Source organism: Onychostruthus taczanowskii, unplaced genomic scaffold (genome assembly GCF_017590055.1).
Source record: "Onychostruthus taczanowskii isolate IOZ18803 unplaced genomic scaffold, ASM1759005v1 scaffold30, whole genome shotgun sequence".
NCBI classification, from domain to species: domain Eukaryota; kingdom Metazoa; phylum Chordata; class Aves; order Passeriformes; family Passeridae; genus Onychostruthus; species Onychostruthus taczanowskii.
Window position 1 is genome coordinate 4,999,305 of NW_024500350.1, and position 21,533 is coordinate 5,020,837.

The 21,533-nt window shown below is 40.0% G+C and overlaps 1 protein-coding gene across 1 annotated transcript; it reads right to left on the reverse strand.

The window, feature by feature from the left end:
* Positions 1-18,422: 18,422 nt before the first annotated feature.
* On the reverse strand, positions 18,423-21,451 carry COPRS (coordinator of PRMT5 and differentiation stimulator). The gene is made up of 3 exons (XM_041409383.1): positions 21,367-21,451; positions 20,612-20,863; positions 18,423-18,651 (listed from the first exon to the last, which is right to left on the reverse strand). The coding sequence occupies exons 1-3, from the start codon at positions 21,449-21,451 to the stop codon at positions 18,482-18,484; spliced, it is 507 nt and encodes a 168-aa protein (XP_041265317.1). The 3' UTR covers positions 18,423-18,481.
* Positions 21,452-21,533: the final 82 nt, after the last annotated feature.

Sequence of the window (21,533 nt, forward strand, 5' to 3'; positions counted from 1 at the left end):
CCCTTGAGCTCTTCAGACAGCAATGTGCACATCCCACCTATGCAGCTGCACATTCATCAGCGTCTTTGTGTTATTTCATTTTGAGGAGAAAATGCATGGACTGGGCAGAAAATGGACAGATTTCCACAGTCAAAAAGTGACCACTGTCCCAAGAGTACAGCTGGAGATGGATTAAAGTAATGTTGAGCTTTGTGTTGCCCCATATCAGGCAATGCAGGGATGAAAGGGGCAATATTTGTCTGAACAGCTCCACCACCACTCCCTGCTCAACTCCATTGTTATTTCTCCTTTCATGGCAATAAATTAATCCCCAAATTTCAGTCACAGGAAAGGTTCTCCACAACCTGTATGAGTGTATCAATTCCAAATGTTTGCAGGTCACATAACAGAGATAAAAACAGAAAAGAAAGGAAGATTGGAATAAGAGTCAAGAGGAAAGTGCAGTGAATGGCTCAAGGTGTCCCCAGCGTGTGCCAGCACGCCAGGCTTTCCCCCAGCACTGCTGAGTTCTGGCTGCTTCCTCCAGGGTCAGCCTGCTGGCCAATGCAGTCACCAGAGCAGGAGGAATTTTAAGTTTAAAAGCAGCACAGCATTAAGAAGTGACCTTGGCCAGCTGCCACAGCCCCAGCTTTGCCAGAAGCTGCCTTCCTCAATCATGCAGCACCTCCCAGCCAGATTACCTAAAGGCAGCTGTGATTGCTTCCTCCCCTAAAGCTGGAAACAGACACAAGACACAGGAAGCTGACAGAAAATAATAATATGAAAAACCTAACCCATTTACACCAATATCACAAGGAACACATAGCACTGAAAGCACCAGGTAAATTCTTGCATTTCCTAGGCTTTGCAAGATAAGAACGTACAAGATGAGGAGAGGACCAAGAGCAGTAGATTGAAGGCTGTGTTGGAAGAAAGGCAGATGGACTGTTCTGTCCTAATATGCAAAATACTTTTTGGTTGATATCTGCTTTGGTGTGAATGTTCTGAAATGAGACATAAAATAAAATTCACAAAGATTACCTGGTTTCCCTGTGCCTCAGTTCTCTGCCTACAGTTCCCCAAGGAGCACAGTATGATACACATGCTAAATGTAATGATGCAGTTCTATCAAAAGTAAGATCCACACAGGGACTTCATAAGCCCCAGAGAAACTGTACTCAGCAGCTCCTCTCTCTGAGAGTTTTAAATAGATATGCCAAGGGTTCATGCAGATCCCAGGAAGTACTATGATAATTTTCAGCAATGAAGATTAGCCAATTATTTCTTGTGAAGTATTCCAGGTACATGCTCAGATTTTAACTTGAACAGATTTTTCAGCACAATGTGATAGTACAATGGATTGTAACAAATTATGCCAGCTGAAGTTTTAATCCTGGACAGAACTAACCCTGGAGATTTTACTTTAAAAAAAATCAAACAAAATAAAACACAAATCCACCCCCACCCCCATAATCTCAAGACACAAAAGTTTCAAGAAGAAAACAGGCACCACCCCAGGTGTGTGTTTAAGGCCTCTGTCTGCAAGTCTTCAATAAATCTGTCTTCAAAGTTCTGGCAGAAAGCTATCTCACACCAGAGGTGTTATGAGGGAAGGAGCATAGCTTCAAAAATAAATCATTAATGAGTTGGGGTGTATTGTTATGCAACTCAAGAGCACGTGGTGTACCTGGCATCCACCTTAGAATGAGATGGCAGAGATATTTGTTACTGCACCAAACAGCCACCACTCACTCAACAAAGCCTCCCTCTGCCATCTTTTCCCATTTCTGGCCTTTTATTTTTTAATATGCTTTGAGAGGGGTATTTCCATGTAGCTACTGTCCAGATGTCACCCATGCAAGCTCCCAGGCAGGTGCAGCACTGACCAACACCTGAGCAGGGCATTCCCTGGAGAGAGAGTGCAGCTTCACTGCTGCTTTGCTGCAGCTCCTGCCAGCTCCCCCAGCCTGTCCTGCTCCCTTCCTTGACTTCTGCAGGGCAATAAAGAAAAAAATCACATCTTCACAGTGAGCATCACCTACACAGACAGCAGGAGCCAGGCTGAGGCAACTGTTTCTGATGGATCTCACTTCAGAAGAAGCCAGGGATTCAGGACCAGGAGCTACAGCAAATGTGTCGCCATCACTCCAACACTCCTCTTTGATCCTGGTGTTTATTTACATCTTTGGAGAACAAGAAGTTAATTCACAAGCAATTTCTAAGCAGTATCTCCTAAGTGCTGCTTATCTTTGTCTGAAGTTTTGACACTGATCTGAAGAACAAGTTGGACAATCCCATTAACAGGAACAATCAGTGATTCAAGATCCAAGGATCTCAAAGTACTTTACAGAAAATAAAACGGATAACATCCATAGGAGATAAGTGTCAATATTACAGCATATTTTACAGTGGGGTAGAAATTAGCACAGGATAACGGAATTACCAAGAACATCACCAGAGCAAGGCAGGAATAAAATGAAAATTTGATCCTCATTTTCCAGCACTGTTCGAGCAATGCTGTGCAATTACTGCAGAATCCTACTCATCTTCACTGTTGCAGAAACTGAGGAGAGATGCTCAGAAGCACAGCTCATAAGAGATAAACAGGAAGGCATTTCTGGTGAAAATTCAAAATGCCAACAAACAAAAAAATCCCATTTGGCAGAAGACATATTTTCACTTGGAAACACTGTGGATCTTAAGGGAGTTGTAGGCTGGGCCCATGGAAGCTGAGCATCTGCTGCTGAATGGCTGCATTCTTACCCTGCCATAGCTTTTCTTTCTTAAGATTGCAGGACCAGAGTCTTCAGAAATGGGAGACAGCACAAAAATAGGTATTTTGGGGAGTTCAGACACAGAGAATATAACATGTAGTATCTTGGAAGCAATTTGACATTTCACAAAGGAAGCACACTCTGTTTCTGAAAGAAGTACTTCAATCTCAGAAATAAGGATGTTATTTTTAAAAAACTGACAAAACTTTTTGCAGAAAGCAAAGTTTTGTACCCCTCAAAAAGATGATAATGATTGCAAGGAAATATAACTTTATTTCCCTGAGAGTATTGTTTTGACCTTTTAAGCATTATTCTGAGCATTTAAGCTAATGCTTGGGACCAAAAATGGAAGTTCTACACCTTAAAAAAGCCATCATTTTTATGTAACATGTAAGGTTAACAGGGTTCACTATTTTTCTATTTTTTCATTAATTCTATTCCTTTTTTCTCCCCCAGCCCTTCTAGTAGCCTAAGTCTCTTTGACTGTTGTGTCCATGTCCTGCAGTTTCATATCTAAACTAAACTCTGAGCACAATGACAGCACAATGAAGCCCTGATCAAGCACTCTGAGCTCTACTGTAAATACATGAGATGGGAAAATCTCATCCTGTGTGCCCTCTATAAGCTCTGGATCGAGTCCAGGACAAAGAGAAGTTTATTAATGCACACACATCCCTACTGGCCTTTGAGCTCTTTGACAAAAATTGTTTTAAACAGGCCCCTGTAGAGACCGAATGAGCAGTATTCAAATATTTACATCGAACAACAGAGTTAATTACACTTCAAGACATCAGTAAGATTCACTCTGCTGCAACCTCAGCAACATACTCCAGTAAAGCAGCAACATAAACCATTTTCTGCAATCGAGGCGGGCAGCTTTCCATCTGGGTTTCAGCTAAGGCAGGAATGTTTCTGTCGACAACAGAACCTCACTAATCAGCACTTCACTAATCCACACATTTTATTAACTTTGCCAAAAAACTCACAGCCTCTCCCTGCCCCTCAGCACAGATTTAATAGCAGAGACCTCAAGCAAAGTCTTTCATTCCCCAAAAACATTTTTTTAGGCAAATGTTATGTGCATTTGAGTCAGACATTACAAAGCAGTTTGATAAATAATTTGAGCAAAACTAGTTATCACTGACAGAGCCAAATCTTATGCATATCTGGAGAAGAGAACCCAAAGCAACTTGAAGTTAAATCTACAAAAGAATATTTTATCAAAAACACTTAATCCTTAGTATCTCTCAGGATTTGGCCCTCTGTGAACAAAACAACAGGCTCAAATGAAATTTACTTTCTTCCAAGTTAACACTGCATTTGCCCACTTACTTACCGGCTCACAAATTCAATAACTTTCAAAGAAGTCTCCCTCCAGCCACTTTTGACACTTCATTCTTCCTTTCACAGAGTGGTCTGCATCCTATAGATGTAAGCCAACAGGAACAGCAAAGCCAAAACAAACATTAAGCTATACTCTGGAATGAAAATTAAAAGCTCTGTCCATGCCAGTGTCTTACCTCTGTGTTTAGAACTTTTCGTATCTCTCGGCTCCAACCATTAGCACTGAATGTCTGCAGCTATGGCAGATTCATTTTTCAAGCCCACCAGAGATTATCCATATACCACCACCTTTAAAATCAAACTAACAGACAGCTCAACATTCATTATCCTTCCACTTCCAAGGGCATTTTTAAACAAGTGTGGAGAAAACCAAACAGAATAACTTGCTGGGGGTTTTTTCTTCCTCATCAATTATCCTTGCAATTGATAGAGAATATGAATAATACCATGTATAAATTATATACAGGTAATTGTAGAGAAAAATAAAGAAAACTCATCTACAGAAAGCCAGTAAATTGGATGGTATTTATACTGATCTACTTCTACATTTTTGTATGGAATATATAACAACACATAGATAAGAATGTAATTTAAATTCCACAAATGTTATTTCCTTAGTTGTGATTTCTGTTAAGACAGAGGGAAGACGCCACAAACAATGGAGTACTCAGAGGAGGGGTGGAAGCTGTGGTCTCACATGTTCAGTCCAAAAGCTACAGACATCCCTGCTCCATGGAACATCCTCTGCACTGCCCCAGCCCAGAGGAGCACGGACCTGGGCACTCCTACACAAGATCACTTAGAGAGCTCATCTTTTATTAGCATCTGGTGCTCAAGGAGAAAATGCAAGTAGATACAGCCAGAGAATGGACCCTTAGCTGGACCATCCCCATCTGGCACTGAGCTCCTCAAAATCTTATTTCCTCAGCCTAGCAAAGTGATGGACACATCAAAAGCATGGTTCTTCCAGAGCCCTCAGGCCTGGCAGCACTCCTAGCTGAAGATGCATTGTGCTGGATTTACAGTGAACAGTGCTACAAAGCTCAGCAATATAATGGTTTATGTCTGTTAATTATCTGATGTGTTTATTGTATGGATCTGGACATTTTAAATTAAATTACACTCTTAGAGTAAAGGAGCATAGAAGAAACTCTGATGAATCAGAGTGACCAAGAGAACTCTGTGACCAAGAGAAGTAACTCTTGTACCAAGCAGTAACACTGACTGCACATTCCCTCACTATCATCATCTCCATTCCAAGTCAGGATTTCTGTTCAATCCTTGCAATTAGCTCAGTAGGTCAAAACTGGAAAATACCATGTTGCATTTGAAGATCTGAATGTCCTTGAGAGTTAAAGCAAGGTTAGGATGTTTAGACTTTCTGCCTATATTTGAATGACACTGGAAAGACAGGCTCTGTGCATCACTAGAGGCAAGATCCACACACCCACCTGTACGTCATTCTCAGCTTCCCACTGATGTTTACAGAAGGATATTTTGATTTATTCAAAGAGATGCCTTGCAAAACACCCACCTCACCAGAAGAGACATGATACAGTGCCAGGCACTGACTCCACACATCTTTATCAGTTTACCCCCAAACTGTGAATTGTCTTAATTTTTGAAAACTTCTCTGCTCCTTGCCTCTTCATTTGAACCATATTTAGTAATAACCTCCATTTTGACTTTCCGTAGCATATACTGCCCACGAGTGAAAAATCAGAGGTACATAACTCTTCCATATGAGAGGGAGATTTTGACAGGATTCCAGTGAAATTAACTATCCCATACACACAAAGCTACTTGGCATAATGAGGAAGAGAACAGACAACAACTCATTCTCCTGTTTAAACTTAATCCCAGGTATTCCTTTCCAGAAGACAAACCTTCTCCCCTCACTGGTGGACAAGGAACAGAGGTATTTCATAACAACTCTTCTCAAATTTTTTGAGGCAGCAAAAAATTCCTTCTTAAAGGTTTGTTAAATGTCTCCTGAGTTCAGGTGTCTGATCTTACTCTGACCTGTTGGCTCCTCTCTTCTCTTCTATCCTCCTTACTGGATAAAACCCCACTTTTCATTATGGTATCTATGACGTCACAAACACACCTCAATGGTGAACTCTTTGTTTTCAGAACCACAGAAACTTTGATCAGACCAGTCTGAGATCAATGAAAGAGGCACTCGTAATATGATCTGCTGAAATCACAGGGGTTTGTCACGTTGTAGTCTTAGCTGAACACAAAGAACAGATTTGACAAAATCATCTCTCCAAAGGCAACCTGCTTGGCATCCAAAATAATGGGAAACCAACCCTGAACTGTCATACTAATGGAATTCCTTCTCTGGCATGACTATTTCAGTCAACTTCACTACACACAGTACGATGCATATGGCAGAGATCCTCTATTACAGAGGATCAGCCTATTGTAAATGATATTAAGGAAAATATTAAAATAAAAATGTATCTACAGATGACTTGAAATAGTCAACCTATTGATTTGAGAAATTTAAAGACTCCATCTTGCCTCTAAAAAGTGAATAAAACCACCTCTTCTACTTTATGTATTACACCCCATTTGCTCTCACTACTCCAAATTACATTTCAAGTTTTCAGGTAAATTGAGGCAGAGGCAGGATACCAAGGCCATATTCTGTGTGCAGCCACACATACTGTAAGCATGTAAACACCCACCTATAAACAGGCACTGGATTTATATAAACATACACACACATATAAATTCACTTTATAAACAGAGGCAGACCACACCTCTATCTTCCAGTCTGCACAGAACTCCAACTCCCACACCACTGGGAATTTTAAGATACGTTCAAACTTGAAGTCTATCCTGGGCGTGCTTTGACCTCTGAATTTTTGGGCCTAAGACAGATCTGAACTTGAACAGAAAGGTTTCACAGATCAATCTCCAAATCACCCCTCATATTTGAAAGAACCAATAGAACAACAATACCCAGAAAAAATAATCACAGAATTAATATGAACATAAATTAACAACCTTTAGAACAAAATTGTTTGACAGTTGTTATTTTTATAAAGGGATTTAATAAACCAAAAATTCAGAGGGCCCAAGCATAGCTAATAAAATCAGTGTGAGGAGACATGATAAAATTCATGAGGTCTTTGTCTCCACCTACTGTATGGAGGAATAATAATTGTAACTCCCTGAAGGATACAGAGGAAATTAATTTATTCCTTTCCCAATATAAATTCCCGACATCTATTCCACACAGATCACAGGACTTCAGCCTTCCCCAGTTACAAGAGTTGCTGTCACAAAGCTGAGAGACAATCACAATGGCTGCCTTTACTGAGAACTGAGGTGTCCATAGTTACTGCAAAGTGGCAACTGTTATGGTTTTATGGTTCACTCTTCCTTTAGAATAAGAAGTTTTGAAATACAAGAAACTGTTTAAAATAACTTATGTAAGCATAAGAGGGGATCTGGGAACTTCCTGAACAGGAATGAAAATTAAAGGCCTTCAGAACATTTAGTTCAATCTTTCTTAATGACCAATAATTATATTAAAAATAAAACCTGCAGAATTGCAGTCCAAACCTGCACAGGCCTGTGTACACTCTCAGGTGTAAAGGCAAAACGAATTAGACAAAACACTCTTAATTAAAACTGTCAATCTGTCAAAATCTGGAAAAGATTACAGAGAAGTCTGATCTATGGTTGGTCTATACTTTGCATTTCCTAAATTGACAAAATAAAATGTAGGTTATAAATTTTTTCTAAAGACAGCTCTTTCCTGCTATTCTGGCACTCATCTAACCAGTTTATTTCTTTCCTACTGTCACTAAATTTCTGCACAATCAAAAGCTAAAATAAAGCTTTTCATTGCTATGGTCTTGGGGAGACTGGTGCCAGATTCTGCTTGAAGAGAAACTGGGGGAGCCCCAGGAGGCCATTAAAAACTTGATTGAAAATGTCAGGCTGATGGCAGAGAACCAGCCAGCCTGCACAGCAAGGGGCACAGATGCACCCCAGGCAATTTGGTGTTTTTATTTATACAAACCACATGATGTTTCCAACCCTCAGAATGCGTTCAGGGAACAGATTCAAAAGTGCCAGAAAATTGAACTTTTGAACACACTGGTGTTGATGAACAAGCTCTTTCAGAAATATGCCCTGAGTGGACCCAAGTATGTACTTGTAAAGGTGCATATTAAGGAAGCATTTTGTTTTCACATCTATCTAGAGTGCGTGTTGCAGATCTGTGAGGGCTTTTGGCTATTTTCAAAATTGTTTGCAGAATTTAAATAAGCAGTTTCCATTTTAATATGAAAAAGAGGCTATAGCTACTGTAGTAATTCCAAAATTTAATCCCTTTCCTCTCTGTGTACAAAATTATAGGGGTTTTTCTTACTCCAACTCAAGAGCACACAACTCCAACTCTTACAGAACAGATGGACCTAAGGATAGCAAAGACCTAAACCAGGTGTCTTACATTCAACTAATAAACCTTGGGAAGGCTGGTACAGTAACCACCCTGAAAGAACCAAGTAGTTGGATATAAGGACAGGAAGATTTTGTGCACGTGTCAGAGCTGCACCAGCAGTCACAGCTGGTGTTACCTCATCTCTTGGTTTTCACCTTCACTTCAGGCTCTCCTAGAGCCTGCCCAAGTCAACAATTAATCAGGCCATGAGTGCTACATTAGAGACCCTCACCCTCCTCCTTCTCCTCTGTGGATGCAGCAGGGTGAAAGGCATCACTGCACTCTCCTCCAGCTGGATCAGCCACATCCGAGAGGGCAGCAGGGAAGGGAAAGGGAAATGGTGTCACCAGGAATGCCGTGCCTTGGCCAGATGTGCACACTCACAGCAGACAACTGAATGCTTTCATGTCTCCTGACAGATTGTTTTCCTGAGGGACAAAGCCTTGCAGCTCTAAAGCAAAGAGACTTAATTCAGCATGTAGTTCTCCTCCATTACTTATTTACACAGACACTAGTGTACACATTAAAACCATAAGCAGAAGCTACACATGGGATAAAAAATGTTTGATAATATGCAGAAAATGTATGGCCACAGGAAGAGAGTCAACTTTACATTATAACCATAGAAGGCACGATGGGAAATGCCTCAACACAGGCTCTTTTGTGCTCCAGAAAAAGGGAACAATCCCTGACAGAAGTAAGCAGTGTCAGAAACACTTGATGTACGACAATTGCTGGGCAGATGTGCTGCTGGTGAGGGGCAGATTTCAGGACAACAGAGCAAAAATTCCTTGCTTTTATTTCCTCTACTTCACTCTGTATTGTTTTTACAACCATGCTAATATTATTTAATAATATCATTTACTGAGTTCTGCAAGGCAAGCTGCACAGGTATTGTCTAACAGGATCTCACCACGGGGCTTATGATCATCTCTCCACATTACAAGTAACAGGTTTTATTTTCCAAAAACTCATGAACTGGCCACAATGACATGGTGGCAGCACCTGCAGCTTCAGAGGAAACGAGCCTTAATGGAACAATAATGGCAGAGCTTGACCATAAAAGTAATTCCTCCTTAACCTTTCTCATTTACTACTCAAAGGAGTACGTTACAGCAAAAATATCCAAAAGTGCAAACAAATTTGAAGAACAACTGGGCATCAGCCACTCATACAAACACACAGGACACCCAAAACAGCATTTGTTAGAGATTTATGCACACTCAGTGGGTTGCTGTGAGTCCTAGTGACTTCCTAGCCAAAGGATGGTCACTTCTGCTCTACAGTTCAGAACCAAAGAATACAATTTTATGAGATTTAATTCAAAGATCTTGTGAAATAAAAGTATATGTTTTGGAAACAGCTATATTTCTGGGGTTTTGATTCTTTGTGGCAACAAGTTTCACCAATTAATGCATACAAATTAAAAGCACTTCTGAAAGCTCTGTTTGATTACACTTAAAGAAGCGGGGGGAAAGGGATTCTTCTTTGAAGTGAAATGCACTGCAGTCCTGGAACCAAGAAAGCTTTGGTAACCATAGCAACACTAATTTTCAATATACATTTTCATAGCTATTTAATTTGTCAAATTGCAGACTGGCATTCAAATCATTTTTTCCAGCAGACCCATGCTTTTCAATACATGAAGTTATTCACATTTACTAGTAGTGGCCTCTCAGGTACTTTACAACATGGTTCTCTTCCAAATATAACTATTGTATCAGCCTTGACAAAAAAAAAAAAAAAAAATGCTACATGGTTTCTGTTTCTGCTGTTATTGTCCTTGACAATTTCATTTTTTTAATAAACCAACTGTTTGCCAATGTTCAATTTTTTAGAAGACAGAGCAGGCAATGTTCTGTAGTTACTAACTCATAAATTGTTAAGAGTAGCTGAAATACTTTGTCTTCCAAATCCTGTTAAATATCCAAGTTACTTTAAAAGTATGCAGCTTTATGGATGGAAAGTTAATGAATAAACCTGGCACTGAGCTGTATATCAGATCTATATCTGACTGAGATCCACCTGCAAAAGGCTTTCTTAAATTCACTACTGAAGATAAGACTGCTAAGCAAGAAAAACATGCTGTGTACTATGAGTGAATTTGCTTAAGCACTTGGGTAGTAGAATAAGTTTCCAGGCCTAAGAACAAACTGCATTCCTCTGTTGTGTACTGCTGACTGTAAAAAGCCTGAAAGCAAGCAACTATTTCACAAATCCAGAACTTTTTCAGGATAATTATGGTAACTCTTAAACACGGCAGACTCCACCAAAAACCATATCTCTTGACAGACCTTAAAATCAGCACAGAAAACATGAAGTCATAAGGAATTTGGGATATGTGCCATTATCACAGTTCTGGTCTCTCAAGACATGCCAACACTGCCATAATTCACAGGATTCTGTCCTAGTTTTCTAGTAGAGTTCTAGTTCAGGCTACCCTGCTTTGGAAGGGACCATGGAGATGAGAGGACACCATTGCCAGTAGTGCAAGTACCACATTTGGTCAGATAATATCACTGAGAGGTCTCCTGTAAAAGTAGACAATTGCCATAGTATTGTTTTTGTGATAGTAAACAGACAACAAAAAGAATGAGAGAAAATATGTAGAAAAAATGTCCCAAAGTAAGAATCTGTAAACAGTAGCATTAAAACACAGTTAATAGAAGTATTAACGAAAATAGAAATTAGTTTAATTAAATAATCCCTACAGCATCTGATGGCAAAGCAGATTGGTATACTCATTATTTTACCAAAGCAACATGACAAGTTAAAACTACTGAGCTGTTAAAAAATATTAGTCCTGCCATCCTAAGTGTAACAACAGAATCCATATAAAATGGATATTAAATCCTCGATCATACTTGTTTAAAGCAGAATCTACCTATCCAGCCACAAGTGCCTATTCCTAGATGGCAGGCCCCATGAAAAGATGTAATGAGATCCCCTGGGTGGAAATTCAAACTAGCCAAAAATTCTCTGTTATTATGTTATGTTAGAACATGGAGGATATTTGATAAGCCACAGAGAAAACAGCTGTTGCCTACATCATTAAAATAGCGTTGAACTGTCAAGCAGAACCTGCACGGATTAATCATGGGAAGAAGAGCTAAAAATAAATATTCCTCTCACATCAGTGTCATGTGTAAGGCAAAACAGCAAATAAAGAGAAAAAAGGACACACGGCACCAAACTAGAGAAGGGAAAGCTCTCAGCTCAATTAGGCAAGGCTTCAATTAAAGAGGAAGCAATCAAATGAAACTTGAAGCACACTCCCATTGTACAAATGAGCACAGTTACTGCAACCTCTGTGTTCTCCCATATTTGCCTCATTGCAACCTCCTCCCACACTCACTGCTGATACAGTCCTCGAGCTGTTACACAAGGTGGATGCTGCCATAAAACAGAACATTTTTCTTTCCTTTACCTGGGACCAGTTGCTGGGTCTTTGTACTACAGGCAGAAAAAAACCTAAATTTAACCCCAGGCAGAAGCAGACAATAGGCAAAAAATTGCATTAGAAAATTGAAAGAATCCTTCCGAAATGGAAAATTCAAGCAGAAAGTGAAACACAAACCATACACATAAGCCCTGAAACCAGAGAAATTCTATTGCCAAGCCTGGAGCACTGAACTGTGGTGGAAGCTGGCATTAAAGCCCTAGCAATATGCAATACCTAGGTAAGCTGAATGGGAATAACTAACCCAAACTTAACAGGATATGTAGCAAAAGAGGCCATTTCCCCAATAGCTGGAGTCTCAATCATGGAACAGTTAAGTCCATTAGCAGGACACTGAACTTTGCCCTTTTGTTTGGAGGCAATCAGGATCACAAAGGCTGGGTGTTACCAATTTCCCCAGTCCTCTAACACTCACCAGCCACCCAGTCACATGCTGGACAAATGATCACATCTACCCCCTTGTTGGGGGGTGAGAAAAATGGCATTAAAGGTACATGACAGTAATGTAACCCATGACAAAGACATGGCTCATTTAAGAAGTCAAGACATCCTTTAATCACAGTTGCATGGCGTGGAGGGATGGAAGGTGCCTTGTGCAGCCTAAGAAACCATTCCTGAGAAACCCTTCCCCTTGCTGCAACATCAGGTGCCAATTTTAGCCATTTACTCCCCAGCACAACAGAAACTCTGCTGCACTTAATGGGACAGATGATGAAACTCCCCATTCTTTCATCTGAGAATTCACCTCTGTACATAATTAGAAGCACAATCATTAAAGTTAGCGTTCCAAATTGCTGTCAGGAACCAGCCACACAAAGTATTCCTGCAGGGCTACAAGGCACTTTACAGACCACATCACAAAGCCTGTCCTTACAGCAAACTCCAGATCTGTCTGAAGAACAGTTCACCCGCTTCTCTCCAAAGAACCAAATTAAACCTAATCCATTTACTAACACAAGTGCAGATAATAGAACTAAATGTAGTTCTTATCTAGCAGACAGGCAGTCTCAGCCTGAGAAATATTTATCTCTCTTGATATTGTCTGACCAATCCCACTAAAAAGACCAGACGTCTGGCAAGCTGCAGAGTTGGAGGCCCAATCAAACAAATCAAACCTGAATAATGCAGATAAGCTTCAACTAAACAAAACAGAAGGTAAAAGGTGTTTCAGACCTGGAAAATAATGACCTGTTTGAAGAACATGGAACTGAAGGTACTGATAAAAATAACACTGAGAACAGAGGGGGTCTGGGATTCCAGCAAATCCAGTAGGGACAGTGGACAAGACGATGATTGCTGACTCAGCATGTGGCTATTTGCACACTCCACCTCAGTGCATTCATTTCAGGTTACTTGTCCTGCTTCAGTTTGTGATTTAAGGAGTTAACTACAGTAGAAACAGAATTTGAAAACTTCCCTTACGTGTTCTTCTCTAAGGAGAATGCAGCAATTGAGATTCCTGTATCCAATTCTTTTGATTTTTTTGCCCATGATTCTGGTGGAACTCTCAGTTTCTCTTCTGGCCTTGCTATTCTAATTCTACCATACTATTGTCAGCAACACTGTGAAGCCCTGCTCAGCTAGGAGACCTTCCTTGCTATCTGGATCTCCAGTTGCATAGGAGGAGGTTGTAGTGTCTGCTGTGGGGTATAGGTCCTGTTTTTAATCTCACAGTCACACCTATGTACTTCCCCAGAAACATTTGGGCCTGTAACATGGGACAGGGAGTTAAACAATTCCCAGCTGTAGCCGGCCAGAACTATATTACAATGTGGCATATTTACTCTGGTGTCTGGATGAAGATTACAAGTGAAATTATATTACTTTATCTGAGGTAAAATAATTTTCATATTTTCCAGAATGTGTTAAGCAAACGAAGGAATTCCTCAGTGAGAACAGGAATGTTTTGGAGTAGTTCCTGAGGTAGATGTAGAAATACTAAATAACTTGTTTAATGTTGGAATAAGAGTCTACAGTAGCTACACTGATTAAAATTGCAAAGCAGCACAATGAGAACTTTGCATCCTCTGCTACCCCAAATGTCACAGAAAATGTGTTGCTCAATATAAGTCTTACTAAGGACCAATAGCTCCAGGAGGACTGAGCACTATTTCTCTTTGAGGGAAATAATAGACTGAGATCTCAGGCTCACAAATACATACAATTTATGTATACAACTCATTCTTAAATTTCTGCATCATACAATAAAAGAGTTTCCAGGTCTTAAATGTAGAAGCTCCAGGCACATCAGAACACATTTGATTAAAAGAATTCAGGCCAAAGAATCAAGACTTGCTGAATCATACAAGTAAACTTTCCAAGCCTGATTTCATCTACATGTCCTGAAACTAGTTATCATCAATGTGGATAAAACCCCACCTGATACAACCTGCTAAGAAATAAATGCAGCCATTGAACCACATTCATGGGTTTTTCTCAGTAAAGATCAATAGAGCTAAAAGTAACATAAAGAAAGCCCACTATATTAAGAACACAGCAATAATGAAACACAGCAGTAATGAAACACTAAACATGAGCTTTCCTTGAGAGATGACACGGGCATTGCATAGGGGCACATACAGAGAGAGAGGTTCTGCCTGGGTAATGAGCTGCCAAAGTTTGTACCAGCTGAAGATCTACTCCAAATGTTTAAAGGAAGAGGTTTCATCACTAAACCAAATTATTGGGATTGTGTACTTTGCTGCTTTTTTTAGTAGGTTCCAATTTCTCCTGCCAAGCTAGGAAGTTATGCTGTGAGCAGCTGGTACTCCAGGACTAACAACTCCACCACTAATTTATCCTCTAATACTCAAGCTTCCGACGTCTCTGTTTGTAACACACAACCACAGTGGGTAAAGTATCACAAGTTCCTCCTCCATGCCTACGGAGACTTACCCAGCTTCACAAAATGACTTTTGTTACAAAGGGATTTACATTGGTGTCCTTGGAAGCAACAGATGGTCAGGATGAGCTGCTGCCATCAGCATTTTCCTTTAGTCTGTTAAATTATTCACATAGTGCCCCCAACAGTGGAGGCGTTCTCTCAGTTTAAAAGTGAAAACAGACCAGTTCAAAGATGGGACAAAACAACAAGCGAAGCAGCAGTGTCTTTAAAAGACACTGGAATGGGCTGGATTTTGTGATTACATAAAAGCAAGAAACACTGTCTCAATCTGATGTATGAATTAAGAGCTTTACCTTATCAACAGGAAATATGAACACATTTCCTACAATTATTTCCTCTTGCAAATCACTCCCTGTAGGTCTCAAAGGAAACAACAGATGCACCCAAAACAAGTTTTCATTTCTTTGCTGGCTGTTCAAAGAAAATGCAAAACTCTGTTTTGTTTTCATTTCTTAGCACCTCACTGTTTAGACAAAATCTCTTCCTCAGCAAATTTGAGGTACTTTACTGGCTGGTGTTATCATCTTTACCTACAAAGTGAGGCAATTAGAAGAAAAGCAAGGGCAGCTTCAAACTTGTACCCTGTTCTCATGAGCCACCATATTATGCCACATTCCTAAGCCACCCCCACACCACAAACCCAGCAAACCTATTAACCTGTAGCAGGGACTCAGTTATTTGAATGGTATCTTAGGCATAGAAAGGGGAAATCTTGTTAAAGATGTATGAGCATTTAACTGAGCAATCTTTGACACTTCCAAGTTTTCCAACTGATGCACTGCCAATGTGTTTCTTGTGTTCATCCAAGATTTATGATCTTGGTCCTGTGACAGGCACTCTGCTCCCTCTAACAATTTGAGCAGGTTGAAGAGTTGACTGTTGGTGTGAACTGTTGGCTCATCTGTTACCTTATGTTGTTTTTAATTGCAAGTATTCCTGCCTACAATGACATGCTTGTGTCAACACAAAACAGGCTTGGTGCAAGACTCACAATGGAATTTGAAACACTCTGTAGTGCGGAAACACTGGAATCTGTGAGCTTGGTTTCAAATCCTCCCAGGCAGATGCTTTCTGAGAAACCTGCATCTGGTTTTCTAATCCCCCTGAAGTTTGAGAGCGTTCAGATCAAGCTTTATGTCAAGCCCCTGCCCTAACAAGCAGGGCTAAGTTGAACAAAGTTGTATTTGCCAACATATCCCTGGAGAGAATAAAGCACCTCTGCTGCAAAGTCCTGGTTCTCCAAAGCTGGAGGGGGTGGTGTCAGTTTTAACCTTAAATGGTATCTGAAAACAAATCTTGAAAGTTTACAGTCATTTAAAATACAAACAGCTTAGCAAGGCAGCCATTCAGTACAATTTCTCCTCAAATAATAAGACCTTTGAGAAAGACAAGACTGATTGCAATTAAAGATAGAGGGTAAAAAAACACTGTGATTTATAAAGTGCATGGAAAATGGCTTGAAGATTCAGGAATGATAGAATTTTGGAACTGTACAGGAAGAAAAAATATCCTAATCAGTGTTATAAAGACTTTTTGGTTATCCTTATAAAACAATTCTACAAAGGATGGGTTTGCTTCCACAGAATTCTATTAGTTTCATCTTTATTGAATACAGTGGGATATCTCCCACAAGCATAGTAAAAAAAAATATATTAAGCCTGAAGTCAAGTGATGTTCTTCACTCAGCCATGGGAGAAATTTTTCAGTCCAGTAAGTATAACTTCGGAGTGAAATAAAAAAAAATGAGAAACTAATCAGGGCCATGAATCAGCCTCACTGGGGAACAACAGGGCAATGCAGAACTCTGCTCTAAATTGCTATCAGCGCTAGAAATCCAGCCCGGGGAGCTCGCTCTGCTGAGCGCACGCCGAGCAGCGCAGACAATTTTCTGCTGCCCTCTGCAGGGAAGCCTTGGGCCTTGTCATCCACAGCCAGGCCTGCACAGGATAAACAGGCTCACAAAAAAACCAGGGAGTTTTCAGAGGAATTTTTACAATTTACTGGTGTATTGTTAACTTCAACAGTAATCTGCACTCAGTTTATCATGAATACTGCACTTATAATTGCAAACCAACCTTTTCACTTGAGATGATGAGCCAGTTATTGGCATAACTGAGGAAGTTTTGATGGAAATATTAATCCCTAGATGACTCCATCATATGGGAATAAAAGACCAGGCCCTCTTCCTTGCAACCTCAACACTATGCTTCCACTCTGCTTTGACTGCTAGGTACCAGAACATAACCAGGAATTGAAAGGTACCCAAAGAAAAGCTCTCGTCTCACAAGCTCTTGTTCTCCTGTACTCTCTAGGAAAATATTAAGGAAATATGACTGTGCCATTCACTTCTTCCTTCTAAACTAGTGCATGAATTATTTTGGTCTCATACACTGAATGATTAAAAAAAAATAAAAAGAGATGGGAAACCAAAAAAACCCCCATTGTACAGTGCTTCAGTTCAGTCTGTCTAAACACAAAGCCATGAAAATGTTTTTGAGATAAAAGTGTTTAATGAAACATGAGCACGTTGAAAGTTTTGTTACTCAGCTGACCAGCTACTCAATCCACTTATACACTTCATTTGAGAACACTTCTTTTAACTCCAGAGCAAAGGTGAGAAGGATATGGTTCTAGTTCCACCTCTTCCCTTAGGGACTCTGTGGAGGTATTTTGTGCTCCCATCTCCTCATCGGCCACAACACAAACAGCAGAACAGCATCAGGAACCTTAATTCACTACTGTCTGCAGGACACTGAGATGATATGCTGAAATATGTATATATAAGCAGAGATATTTTCTTTGTCATTGCACATCTGATGTTGCATGAGAATGTAATAAAGACAGCTGTGGGACTCTAGGGTAATGTGTCCATACACAAGAAGGTCTGGAGAAATTTTTGTTGAGAGGCAGCCTTAAGCACTCAGCATTCCTACCAGATGGAGTACACCCCCCTATACAGCAACACATGTATCTGCAAAACGTGTATCATGCATTTGTAATTCCTTTATGCTGAAATACATAAAATAAACACAAAACAACTTGTTCTGTACTCGCCACAGCTGATTTTGTTAAACACCAGTATAAGAATCACAAATGGACTTTAGAACAATATGGAAACAGACCAGCTTGAAGGAGGGAGAGTTTTTAAAGCTATCCAAACCAATCTGACAGCATCAAATGTAAAGGAAAGAAAACTAAAAGTTGCACAAAAACATAGGGATCAGCATGTCAAAACTGACAGAAGCCTGGCAAACAAGATGAAGTTTAGAAATTAAATACTTCTCCTCAAGCAATTAATTAGCAACATAGATCTATATAATACAAACAAAACCTCCAGAAATGCACTGACTCCTTACATCCAGCACCTGCACTCTTGTCTCCAGAGCAAGGGTGGGCAGTTTATGAACAGAAACAGTCTAAGCAAAACTCTGGAGATGGTGTCTCATTTCTGGCCTCAGGCCCAACTCTGCAAAAACACCAAGGGACTTGGCAGAGCTCAATCGCTGAAGAACATCATGCAGCACAGAAGTCAAACTTACTTCTGACCAGACTCAACCTCATTCATCAGCATCATCAAACTGGCCCTTCTCAACTGTTCTAACTCGTGGTGGAAAAACAAAGCAAGGTGTGTGGTGACAGCCTGGGTTGTAAAACCAATCCTCCTTCCATACATATGAGCCGAAAAGATTATTTTCCTCAAAGCTTCCACCGGAGAGATCATCAGCATCTAAAGATAAAATAAAAGGTTTAAACCATGGGAGATACTCAGGAAAGTAGTGGAACAGTGTAGCAAGTTATTATGGAGGTCTATGGCATCTTCCAGTTCACTCTTTCAATCTGATCTGCACTTTAATTAGACCTTAAAAAAGGCAAACAGAAAAATTAATTTGGCAATGTCTTCATTTTAAGGCAGGCTCACGCCACACAGACAGAACAGTTTTCCAGAAAGCTCACTGATGTACCTGGGACTTAGAATGTCTGGCACCAGCTCTTACAAGATGTGCCGTTCTTTCACATCTTCCCTGGGAATAAAAGGCTCATGAAACTAACAATTTTATTTGCCTTTCCCCTTGCTGCTGTTGTCATAACACCATCCCAACGAAGAGTCCTCCAAACCCTCTAAGAACTGGGTCACTGGACAGAACAGGAGGGTGGGGTCCTGGAAAAGCTGTCTTGGAAAAACATTTCCACCAGGCTAGAATTAAGCCTAATGGGCCTGTATTTAACCAATCTAGCACAAAAATAGGGCAAAGTGTTTTAACAGAAGCATAAATATTTCTAGCAGACACTGAGCAAAGAAAAAGCCCAGAGCATGGAGAAGCAGAGGACCCAACACAATACCCCACGTCAGCCTTCCAGCAGCACTGCCAAACAAGCCATCACAGCAAGAGCTTAAGACACTTAAAAAGCCAGGAATGACCAATCAGCAGTTTTGTATTTGCAGCAGTTAACTCAGACACTTGTACTCAGTATGCTTCAGAAGGATCTGAATCCAATAATCACAGCTGCCTTAGTTTGTGAGGATTTCAAGAGCTACAGGTGGGACGAGCAAGTTAAATGAAGGGGGCAAGAGGAACAGTTCCAGTACAAAATTCAAAACATTGCATAAATTTGAGCATATAAAAGATTAAAATGAAAGCTCAGAATGGAAGAGAGGGAAAACCTCCAAAAAGAGAACAGCCTTTTTCTCAGATTACCCACTGTGAAAAACCAATACTGTTTTTCCATTTTAAAGTCAGAAAGTTTTTTCAGCCTTTCTGTAAAACCATTCTCACTTTCTTCCATTACCAAACAATGGAATTTAAATACAAAAGTTTATTTTAATTATGAGAATAAAATGAACTTATTTCCTAAGCAAAGCAAATTATATTAATTACAAAAACATACACATTAATGAGAAGAAAATGGAAATGGTACTATTCTTCATCAACAAAGACACAGCATGTTATCAGTCACTGCTGGCTAAACTCCATCCACCTGTGCTAAGAACCAGCCTGGCCAGTGCAAGGTTGGACTCTTTAACACGTGAGTCACCATAAAAACAAGTTACAAACTGAAGGAATAATTCAACTCTGAAGGTGTGAGTGACTCCTCCTATTTGTTGCTACTTTTGTCCCGGGACTGATCATGTGTACAACCACTCAGGAGGATCAAGCTTCAACAAAACCAAAGTCAAATAAACAAAAAAAAAACCAAAAAAGAAACCACTCAAAAAAACCTACAGTAAATGCAACAAACCATACTCAGAGACTGAGCTCTGTTCCAAACAACTCCATGCTCTATCGAGACATTGTAATGAACAGTCTTGAATTTTCCTGAAGAATTTTTACACAAAAAAAGTTAATTCCTGCACACCATGTACCTTTCTGTTCTCCTTCAGAATAACAAAGATACACCACTGAAAACTTGCTTCACCAGAGAAACTCAACACAAACATGGAATTCACCTCCTTACCATACCACTCCCTAAGAATTCAATTGCTCAAGCAAGAGTTTCATGTGAACTTCACACCACCACCTTTAAATCCTGTATTTGACAACAAAATTGTGCATTACACATCCAGGAGGTGAACACAACAAGAAACTTCCCAAAACAGAACACGGAGTTACTTAAAACACATTCTTCTGCAAAGCACCTACCTCCAACTATCCAAAACTCAAATGAAGCACAAGTAAATGTGTACTCACCATAAGGACTACATGTAGACTCCTCCAATTCTTTATCCCAGTCCTCCACCTCATGCTCAGATGCATCTTGCTGCCCTGAAGACTCAGGTCCATTGGAAACTTCACTATCCCACACATCCAGGTCAGCATATATATTGTACCAGCCCTCATCAGTAGAGCCATTGACATCACCTTCATTGGGGGAGGTAGAAGCAGATTCACTTTCTTCAGACTTGCCATCAGAAACATTTGGAATATTCTGCAGCAAACATTCTAAAACCAGGAGAAAACACCAACAGGTACACTCAGAAATTAAACAAGAACAATTAAGTGTTCAGCACAATAATTCAGAAAGGTACAAAAATGCACTTTGTGACTATTAATCTTATTGTAATACATGCAGTTTGCTATATATGTAATATCACTACAGGGCTGCTTCACATTTCAGACGCTTGGGAAGAGTGGACATAGCCTTGCACCACAACACCAGCACAAATCAGATTTCCTTGTTGGAAAATAACTCTGTAAACTAGGGCAAAGGACACAGCAGTCTTGTTTCACCACATTCACCTGTGGGTATTAAAAAAAGTTCTGGATTAAAAAAGAAAAAGTCATATTAATTACTCATGTACCTAGGCATACACAAATATATACATGGAAATAATTTAGCACAGTAAGTAAAGAGGCATTTCCCATGCAACACCAAAAGGTTTTGAGTAGATTTCTCAAGTAGTGCACAAGTTTCAATATTTGCGACCTACTTTGTTTTGTCCTACCTTTTCTGGGCTTCCAGATCGTAGCGTCTGTCTTATCAGGAAGCTGTTTCCCCTCAGAGTTTGCAACCTCAAAGGCAGCAGCCATCACCTATGAGAAATTTTTAAAGAGTTCTGATTGCTCATGAAACTGCTACCCCAGGTGTTGCCGACCTTGATCCCTTGATGAA

What these genes read in the sequence shown, in the direction of transcription:
- COPRS (XM_041409383.1), bottom strand. Translation starts at nt 21,451, where the DNA reads ATGGCTGCTGCCTTTGAGGTTGCAAACTCTGAGGGGAAACAGCTTCCT. An exon ending in GATCTGGAAGCCCAGAAAAG is followed by an intron (nt 20,864 to 21,366) that starts GTAGGACAAAAC and finishes TCCTGGTTTTAG; the next exon opens with AATGTTTGCTGCAGAATATT. An exon ending in GTCTACATGTAGTCCTTATG is followed by an intron (nt 18,652 to 20,611) that starts GTGAGTACACAT and finishes TTTTATCTTTAG; the next exon opens with ATGCTGATGATCTCTCCGGT.